The sequence below is a fragment of the Nestor notabilis genome, unplaced genomic scaffold (assembly GCF_000696875.1).
Source record: "Nestor notabilis isolate BGI_N333 unplaced genomic scaffold, ASM69687v1 scaffold17558, whole genome shotgun sequence".
Classification (NCBI taxonomy): Eukaryota; Metazoa; Chordata; class Aves; order Psittaciformes; family Psittacidae; genus Nestor; species Nestor notabilis.
Window position 1 is genome coordinate 21,799 of NW_009939776.1, and position 10,610 is coordinate 32,408.

General features: G+C 39.1%; 1 protein-coding gene across 1 annotated transcript in view; it reads left to right on the top strand.

Annotated features, from left to right (window-relative positions):
- The window catches only part of MMP27 (matrix metallopeptidase 27), a 7,331-nt gene extending 2,336 nt beyond the window's left edge, over window positions 1-4,995 (top strand). The window contains exons 5-10 of the mRNA XM_010020040.1: window positions 1,299-1,460; window positions 1,633-1,756; window positions 2,478-2,608; window positions 2,849-3,008; window positions 4,470-4,573; window positions 4,788-4,995. Coding sequence (XP_010018342.1) covers window positions 1,299-1,460; window positions 1,633-1,756; window positions 2,478-2,608; window positions 2,849-3,008; window positions 4,470-4,573; window positions 4,788-4,888 — 782 coding nt within the window. The 3' untranslated portion in view covers window positions 4,889-4,995. The remainder of the gene's footprint in view (window positions 1-1,298; window positions 1,461-1,632; window positions 1,757-2,477; window positions 2,609-2,848; window positions 3,009-4,469; window positions 4,574-4,787) is intronic.
- The last annotated feature ends 5,615 nt before the right edge of the window (window positions 4,996-10,610 follow it).

The following is a 10,610-nucleotide window of genomic DNA, read 5'->3' on the forward strand; positions in this document are numbered from 1 at the left end:
CCCTTCAACCTCCAGGCCAGCCATACTGCACATACTACCTCTGACAGATCTGTCAGTACACGAGGACAAATCTGTCATTGTGTCTGAGGCACACACCCTATTGTACTTTAGACCCTTATCCAATTTGGGGGGTGGAAAGCTGCGGAGTCTAACTGCAGCAGACTAGTTGAAGTCACACTGCAGGATGAGCAAGGAGCTAACAGACAGAAAGGTGCTGTAAGAACACTGCATGAGGAGAAAAGTTCTGGGTTTATTGTGGTGGGAAAAAAGAGAAGGATGAGAAGTGGGCATGTATGTCATGCTGATAAATTGTAATATTTTCCCCACACTGGAAATGAATAGGTCAACCTCAGTTTTGCTGCTGTTTCTCAACAGCACAGCTCCAGAGGCCAGGCATTGCAGAACTTGTTGAAGAGCTCAGAGGACTTGTGAGAGGGGAAGACTGGAAATATGTGTGGAAAAATTGAGACTTTGATTTTTTGAGAAATGGATATCTTGGCTTCAGCCACCCTTTCTTGGGCAATCGATGACCAGTCCTCTGCTCTGCCACAGACTTGTGATCTTCACTAAGTCTGTTGATATTGTTGGCTCTTGGTCTGCAGCACAGATGATCATTCTTCCCTAACCAAGAAAGGCATGTTATTTGAAGGGATGTATGTTAAAGGAAATTCCATTTTTATCTATTTACTGTGTTAACATATTTCACTGGGAATAAGCATGCATAAGCATATTTAGAAAAGATATTTTATTTGACAAAGCTATAAAGAAATCATACTCTTTAAAGTCCTAATGATAAAAAGTTAAATTGTTCTGCTAACATATTTTTCCTTGTCTATTCATGATCTCACCTTTCTTTCTCAGGTTGGTAGGAGGGAGGGTGATACACAGAGTGACACTTCAGAACCTCAAGTGAGCACAAAGTGTATCTTCCTATCCTCGCCCTGGAGAGCTGTTTGTTTGATTTGACTCACTATCTAATTTTCTAGCTCAGCCAGGAAACCCTGCCAGGACATTCCTCAGAGCTGCACCCACATTCACCCCCCGACACTACTCATGTCACACACATACTTGCAGTAGCTAACAAAAAGAACAGCAAGGAAGACGGCCAAAAATCACTCTTTTCTAGTGGGGGAAGAACACAACCCTAGCCTATACAAAAAAAGTGTATGCATATGCATACCCTCATGAATTTCAATACATTCTATGAAAACTGTCACCGGGCAATAGTCCTGCTGTGCTCATATCAGCCATTTGTAGACCAAACTTAGACTGATCTCATCTCTTTATCCATTTTTAAGGGTTCAACTTGTTCCTTGTTGCTGCTCATGAGATTGGCCATGCCCTGGGTCTCTCCCATTCTAATGACCAGAAGGCTTTGATGTTCCCCAACTATGCCTACATCAGCCCCAGTGAATTTCCCCTTTCTCCAGATGATATAAATGGCATACAGTCTATTTACGGTGAGTAAAATTCATGCCTTAAAAATAGAAGTAGGCAGGAGAGAAATAATCTCTTCCACAAAGTTGCACCATAAAAATATTTGTCTTATCATAATATCAAAAATACAATTATATGTGAAAACCTGAATGTTTCTCCAAATTTGGTATATTCTTTCCATAATGTCTCCCTTAGGATCTCCACCAAATGCCCCAGATAAAAGGCCAGCCAACCCTACCCCACCCAAGACCTGTGGCTCCCAGATGTCTTTCAATGCTATAACTACACTTCGACGAGAAGTCATTTTTCTAAAGGGCAGGTAAATATTGATATGACATTGGTCTCCATGAGGTTTCTTTTTTTCTTGATTTCTATGAAGACTGAATACTTCAGTGATTCACATGATTATGATTATGGGATTTATGAGACAAATGGATAGATTTCTGTTCACGGAAACAAAACTTTTAGCAGATATGAGTTATATTCATATTTTTACAGGATATCCTGCAAAACATGTTTCATTTTTTCAAAAAAACCCCCATCTTAGTCACAATAAAGCTTTATTCCCAAATGTATAGATGGTTACACCAAGTAGTACATAACTAAATGATGCAACCATTTTCTAAGAAAGTGGTATGTTCTACCACATAGTTGAGCTAATCTATCCTTCAGTCACCTGTGCAAGCCTAAAATCATCTGGATAAATCATACAGGGAACAGCTTACAGTCAAGCTTATCCAGGACCCTATGATTTTCTTACTATATGGTTCAGAAACAACCTGAATTTTTCAGCTGCTTGTAGCTGATCCCATAATCAACCAGTACCAACAAGGAGGGCAACTCTAGAAAGAAGTCAGAACAAAAAACTCCTTCACTTCCCATCGAGGGGAGTGTTTTCATTTCTGACACATCGACCTAGGTAGCTCCGCTGACAAGAAAGAGCTTGTAAGTCATGACGTTGCTCACATTCTTGTACATATACAGAAATGTCTGTGGTTTATTATTTACTTCAAAAACTGTTTCATATTTATATATTAAAGGCACTTATGGCGAGTCTATCCTGATAACTCAGAAGTTGAGCGTGAATTAATTTCTACCTTCTGGCCAACTCTGCCACCTGGTATTGAAGCTGTGTATGAGAACATGAAAGATCAGATCCTATTTTTCAAAGGTGAAGTATGAGACTGTCTTTAAATTTTTCTTACTTTTAATTTTGAGGGAAGATAGGAGGAAGGAAGGGTAGGTATATGTGTGTAAAATTCACTTTTCAAATAAATAAATAAATAAATACATACATAAACTTAGGACATTTCATTTGGCTTTCCTACAACCTACACTAAAGGAGTGCATTTTTCCTTTTAGTTCCTGAAAATCACTGGTGAAAATAAATATTTTAATTTTTTTTTAATAGGCAATAAATTCTGGGTTATCAGAGGATATCAGGTATTGCTTGGTTATCCACAGAATATCTACACATTGGGCTTCCCTAAAGGTGTCAAGAAAATTGATGCAGCTGTTTGTAATAAAAATACAGGAAAGACAGACTTTTTCATAGGTGACAAATACTGGAGGTAAGAGAAGCTTACAAATATTTTCTTATGATTGACTCCAATATAATCTGAATACAAATAAAATTGTCTATGTGATAAAAAAGAAAGTACCTTTAAGTAATTAGAGGTAACTACGTAATTATAGTAATCTTATTTTTCATAGAAATGTTTCTTTGGCTCCTGCACAGGGAAAAGAACATACCTTTGACTTTTGAGAGCTTAAGGGTGTCCTGAAATAAGCATTCAAGATATGGACCCATTTTGATTCATTATGCCTGGAGGCTAAAAAAAAATTCTGGCATGTGGAGAATTTTTACAAATACAATAGACAAAAGTATCTCTAGAAAATAAAGATCTGAAAACTAACCTACTTCAGCAGAAGGCTGGCTGGGATGGCTTGTGCAGGATTTCTCTGCTTTTCTGAAAACTCCTCGATTATTTTATCTGATTTAGAGAGACAGAAGTGATAGTCCATTTTCGTTTCTTTGACAGGTTAGCATTAGATTTGCAACATGCTTCTTCTAAATCCTATTCAAACTAGCATGAAGGATTCCTGATACCCAAAAACCAGTCAAACTGAAGCAAAAAAGTCATTTTGGGGAAGCTGATAGATCCCTCCTGTGTGCAAGAACAACTCCTGCGTATGCTTTCTGCAGGCAACCAGAAGCATATGTAGGTCAAACAGACTTTACTGTGTCTAATTCTGGGGTTCTTCAGTAGGACATATAGTGTTAGCTAGATTTTCTGCTGCATGTCATTTCCTGTCCTTTGTTTTTGATAGTTTTGGAAAAAGTATTTACAATATATTTAATTGCTACTTTACTGCCTTGGTCAGAAGACAAAGGCATGCAAGAAAACCACAGCATGAATTTCTTACTTGGTAACTCCTCTCAGTCTCATGCCCCTGTGAAAAGCATTTCTTGTATCCATGGAGAAGTAAAACAAAGGCGTGTTTGTTTGGGTGGTTTTCCTGAGAGGGCTCCTCAAAGCCCCCAGATTAAGACCCATCTCATGAAAATTGTTCTGGCTCAGTTAGGAAAAATTTGATTAGGAATACATCAGCTTCCTTTTCTCCATCTAAATCTGTCAACTATTAGAGGACTATGCACAATATCATATCAAAGTCTAAGAGGAGTTTAAAATTCATGCAATAAATATGTGCAGTCCTTGTAGCAGGAATCAACCTGGCCAGTTTCCATGCATTGCCTGTCACACTGCTATCATTAAAGGAGGTAAAACCCATCCCTGCTGCCAAAAATTTGGGTCTTCCTTCAATTTGTCTCACTCCAAATGCTTCTTTGGATCTGTGCCTGCCTTTATCAGCAAACAAGTAGCCCCTTTGTTGAAAATGTGAGTAGATTACTTTCTGTAACCCCAGTGAAATAAGTCAAACTACATATGGTGGACACCTTTCAGCAGCTGATTAATTCTTTGCAGAATTGATGTCTAAACGCTAAAATTACATGTCTCCATATGATTTAGGTTTGATGAAAACAGCCAATCCATGGAGAAGGGTTACCCTAGACAGACCATCAACGACTTTCCAGGAATTAGCCAGAGGGTTGATGCTGTTTTCCAACATAAAGGTAAATGAAATGAGCTTTTAAGTAAAATGGGTATACTTGTAAAGAACCTAAGTGCTGGAGGAACATTCTGGATGAATGTCATTATTGATGTGTCCTGCAAAAGACAGAACTAAAGAGATGCTCTCCTGTGTGTATAACGGTGATGTTCCCTATTTTGTCAGAATGTACTTATTTCTTTTATCCATGCAATGATGCCTTACTTTTTTATTTTCAGGGTTATTCTACTTCTTCCATGGATCAAAGCAGTGGGAGTTCGACCCTGCTGCTAAAAAAGTTATCCGCGAAATAAAGAGTAACAGCTGGTTTAACTGTTAATATTATTAAAAGTTTTTACACACAGCAATTGAGAATAAAAATCATTCTAGATTTCTCAAAGGTTGTTTGTAAACCACTACTATACAGAAGAGGCAACAGGACTAGTTTTCCTATATGTCTACTATTTTAATAAATCATCATGTCTGCTCTAACTGTACCTCCAAAGGTTAGAACAAACCTACATTTTTCCCCTGAATAAGTGCATGATGTCCAACGTAATGTATCATTTTATACTCCATCCATATGGGTTTTCAAATCTTTTGGCAATAAAACGTTTTAGGTTGATGTCAACTATATTCTGCTTCATTTGTTGAAGGCGTTCTATATTTCTGAAGTGTGAAAGACTTCAGGTTAATATGCTACTGTCCTTCCAACTTACGTTTGTGTTTTTCTTCTTTTGTCTCCAAACATCTTTAGGAGCCAGTTTTTTCATTAATCACTTGTTTTTCTGCCCTCTCTCCTGTGTCTTCCTGTGTCTTGTCCTGCTCTTTCTTGGCCACTGTAGCCTTCTCCCTTTCACATCATTCCAGTGTGTTGCCATCAAAATCATTCTCCAGCCCCAGTGGCTAAATACATTAGCTCACCCTGATCTATCTTTATAGCTATAAAACAACTATCGCTTCATCAGTGACCATTTTTTGTGAATCTATGAATGGCCTCCTCCAGAAATCAGCCCTGTCCTATTCAAGTAGAGTTAATTACCATATCATGGAGCACAACCTCTGCTTCGCTAACACAAAGCATGTGTTTTAAGTGCACCTATATCTGAGATTTATTATATACTGCCATAGCACATGAAGCAAACTCCTTGCAAAATCAGACAAAATCTATAAAGTCACAACCATATCCTCTCCAAGTATTTCCTTTACATTTAATTCTGGAAACAGGCCCAGAACACACTGCCAAATGGTTGGCAATACTGCCTGCATGGCAGGGTGTATCTGAGAACATGATCTCATTAGTACTGGCTTATCCTTCTGCTCCCTAGTTCTCACATATCTGGCTGGTTTACACACCTGTTACATATTTCAGTAAAAAGTTTCTGTTTTCTATGTGCTTTTACAGTACCAGATACAACAATGCAATGACTTCAACCTGACCTTTACCTACTTGATTTGGCATACCATTATGTTGCTGCAATTGCGATGAGAACCCTGCTGGCTTGGTTTCCACCAGGAAATCTAAATAGAGGCTCAGATATGCTGTTTCACTGATCTACAAAACTAGTCAAAATTTAAAGTGGGGTGAAATGGCAGAGGGTGAGATTCATCTGACTTAACTTCAGCTTTCTGTCTATCTTGCACATCTACTCACACGAGTTATAGAAGATCCCTGTACTGAAAGAAGAGGGAGAAGTTCTCCACAGTGTTACTTATCTCTTTCAAAGACTGTGATGGGGCAAACCAGTATCTTCAGTCCCTGGAGAAAACATCTCTTAGCAGAGAAAGGCTATTCAACTAGCTTCGAGTAGCTAACTTTCAAACAGCTAAAGTCTGGTGAAGATTATAGTGTCTTTGCTGGGTATCTATCAGTTTTTATGTGATCCAAAAGAGAAGGACATGCTACTTTTATCCTCTCTGATACTCACTGTCTGGCAAGGTACACCAGCAGCTTTTTATATCACCACAAGCCAGTGATAGAGTTGTCTGAAGGCACCTGCTTGAATTGACACTGCCTGTGAAGTGACCATGATATCCCATGAGACAAGAGTAGCACATGCTGGAGACAGGCAGAATTGCAACAGTTCCTTACCTATTATTGTATTTTCAGCCTCCTTAACCTTTTCTTGAGCATTCAACTCGATGGCTGTGTAGAAAGCAGAGTTTAACAGCACAATCTCAGAAACTGCCAAGTCACACCCAGGTGTTTATACTCAGAGACAGGATTACTCTTTCACACACACTTTGCTCAGTGTTTAATACAATTGTAGTTTTAGCTGCAAGAAAAGTTTAATCACTGAATCATCGAGATTATTCAGTTCTTTGTCATACATGGGCAAGTTCCTCTGTCTTCAGATACATAAACAAACACCATAGCTTCTCTGTGCTCCTTCTTTTCTCAGGTGAAACCTTGTTTCACACTTTATATAAATTCCTTGTCTTAAGGAAAGTTAGTCCTTAACACTGAAATGCTGTCAATGAAGTCTTCTGACTGGCAGCTTTGGCATTCTCTTAATCCAGCATGGGGTGCATTTTCACGGATCACCTGCAGAAATAAATCAAGCAATGAGCACTGCTTTTCCTTTTTTCTGCAAAGAAGGCCTGAAAAGTCATTCCCAACACAAAAAGGCTTGACTTTTGAATTGTGATAACAGCTTGGTCACTTAGTTTTCCCTCTTCATTTCTTGTTTCTTTGGAGGAATAGGAACCAGAATAGGAGCAGCACAGCAGAAATTCAGTAAGTGCTAAGTGCTTAGTGGTGGTCCTTTCCCTCATCTTTGCCAGGAGCCTAGCTAACAAGGGATCATGTCTTGCATCTCACCATATCCTCCCACAGCCCTAGACAGTTCCTGATACCACCTCCCTAGCACTGTCTTATGCCACCTATAGCTCTTCATAATGTATATCCCCATACTACATTTAGGCCACTAGCTGAGTAAACACTGTGCAGTTAGTTACATGGGCTGACCAGCAACTGGCCCCACAGCCCAGCCAACAGGTGAATTATCCACTTTCCCATTAATAAGGTTATTTCTCCTTTATCCAGCTGCTATTTTCCACAAAACCTGCAGGAACTACACTGTCTCAGTCTGGCTTGGCTGAAGTTGGCCAGGACCTTCCATTACTGTGTGTCAGATAGACACACAAACAGATATACAAAAAACAGGATTCCATGTGGTCAAGCTAAGATTATTTTCTTGGTGTTTTCACTGAACATCCTTCTTGCCTTCCACTGCACATTTTCATTTGGTTTTGTAATGTCATATTCCCCCTCCTGTTGACCAGAGCAGTTTAGAGGGGCAGACAAGCCAAGACAGGAAAAACATATAAAAACAATATTTCCAGTTGTTAGATGTGTCAAAGAAAAGATGGTCATTTTTTTCTTGGCCAATTAATGTTTTTTAACAGCTGTTTTTCAAATGGATCATAAAATACTGATGATGAGACTGGATTAGGAAATTAAGAAATTATGCATCCTAATGTCATGTGTTGCTGAGACACACAAGTACAGCATCCTTGGTAGATTGTCCTGAAAAGACCTGCTTAGTTCTCAGCCTGCAAGAACCTGCTCTCCCAGCATTGGCATAGGAGTGCTTTATGTACCAGAGTAGAGCAGGAGCTGTCTATAGTAAATTACTTGCTAGAGCAGAGGTTAAACCCCTTCTTTTCCCCTTATAGTTTCAGATGAGAAACATATCCCCTGTGCTCTTGGGTGGCAGACAGATACCTTAGAAGCCTTGAGAAAACTGATACTGAATCTTTCTAGGGGTTTGGTATCTTAAAGGAAGAAAAAAAGACAAGTGTGGGAGCTTATGTATGGAGAAAGAACTTGTCGTTATGCGGATGTATATAACCACTCCTCCCCAACCTTGCTCATAACTTCATGCTTCTTGCCCAAGTTCTGATAAGAGAAAAGGAAGCTGCAAGGATGGTATCTAAATGATGGTAGGCAACACAGTCTTTGAACACCTTATGAAGTTTGAACTTTTTTGAACACTGAACCTTCAGACACACCAGAACCATACCCAAAGCAGTGTACTGAAACACAGTGTGGCCACTGCAGATACCGAGACAGGATGTCAGCAAGAAGTGCGGATGAGATGCACGATGTGCCTGGATAAAACAAAGGAGAGCACTTCTCTGAGGGCTAGAAATACCCCTTGCAGGGTAGCAACTCTCAATGATAGCCATCTCAGTGACATTACTGAGGGTTATCCTGTACACATACTTTGTAGACAGGACTTAAAGGTTTGAGACGCGCTTTCTGTGGTTCTGGCTGTGATTCAGAGTTTTTCATGGTCTGGCTGTATTCATTAATTAAATAAACTTATGGGGGTGGGTGTTGTCTGCTGGGGTTTTTCCCCATGCATCATGTGCTTCATGTGTTTTTATGATGTGTAAGCACTGTGTCTTGCTGCCTTTCAGTAATGAATAAACATAGATACGTGTGTGTTTGCGTGCTCCAATAAAGGTACCTTGCCCACGGGTGCATGTGGATCTGTGAAGCCTCTGTAGGGCTCTGCAGGCCACAGGGCCTGAAGGAGTAGGGAATCCCACCAGCTGCACAGAAATGCCTTTTTTGTATTTTATTTAAAAAATGCTGCTGGTAGAACTGAAGGCAATACAACCTCCACACAGCTGGGCAACACAAGGTTTTAAACCATCAAGTAAAAAGCCAACATGAGCTATTAAAGATTAGACTCTATTAAAGAGTGCTAGAAACTATGTCCTGAAGGACTGAGTCCCCTAAATTGTCAGCAACTATTATGGGAGCTGGTAAAAGCCGGTTTACCCCAGGTTGAGAAGGTGGCACTGGTTAAAATGAAAAATCAATATTTAAAAATGAAGGTGGTTTTGACCAAAAAAATAGCTTACAGACATATGGTAAATGTCATTATTAAACAGAAGAAGTTTGCAATAAAGATGAAAAATATAAAGTTTACAAAAAGCACTAGAAAACATTTTTCAAATGTGCGTCTGTATGCAATACATATATATATGCCTATTTACCTCTAGCTGTTTCAGACTATCATTAATTTTGTAAGTGCTGCTTTTGATTTTCACCCAAGATAATAGAGGAAGTGATTTATACAATAAGTACATGAACTCTTCTCTTTAAATCATTTAATGCAATTTAGCTTAGGTTATTATATTTCTTCAAGCAGATGAAGAGTATACTTATCAGTTCATACTACTGCAAACAGAATTATTGTGAACAAAACAGGCTGTAAGAGCAAAAGAAATACACACTGTGTAAGGAAGCAAGGAAGGCTTCTCAGGAGGACACCAAACTGCTACAGGCATGCTCTGGAGCAAAATTCTGCAAGTTAACAAGTATATGTTTACAGAGATGTACATAAACATCACCTAGACATGTATTTTAACAAGCATAGAATATGGAAAGAGAATGGCTATTATTAAAGATGTGTTTTTCATTTCTAAGAATGGTAAACTCTTTCCTCATTTCCAGCATCACAGCACAGCCTGTGTACATCATGAGCTAGAAGACAGGTTTTAATTAGAGCAGAAGGTGCTGGTTCAGCAAAGCCTTCAAGCTCATGCCAAAATTCAAACACATGTTTAAGCAATACTACTTTTGAAACCTTTGGCCCAAAATCCTAACGAAGACATCTGCACTTATTGTGACCATAGAAGTGTACTGCCATAACAGAGTTCAGACAAAGCACAGCCATTCCTCAAGCACCTGGCTGAAGAAACAAGCATTCACACTGTTACATTCAAAATGGTCTGCACATGAAACAAGAATGGACTCCACCATCTTCCTTCCCCTTGCAGTCTCCTCAACTCTCATCCCCAGAGCTTAACCTGCCACCTTGCAAATCTTTCTGCCTCTGCCTCAGGTGCAGATTATTGGAGGTCATAATTTTGGGAATCAGTGGGAAGGCAGAAGGTTTAATAAAATGCAAATTGTATCAAAGGGAATACAGAGGTGATTCATTGATTTCTGAATATGCTGAGGGATACTTTTGCAGACATGGTATTTCTGTAAGAATTTGTTTAGACTGTGAAGGCCAAATTCTAATTACCTAATTTCCACCTAC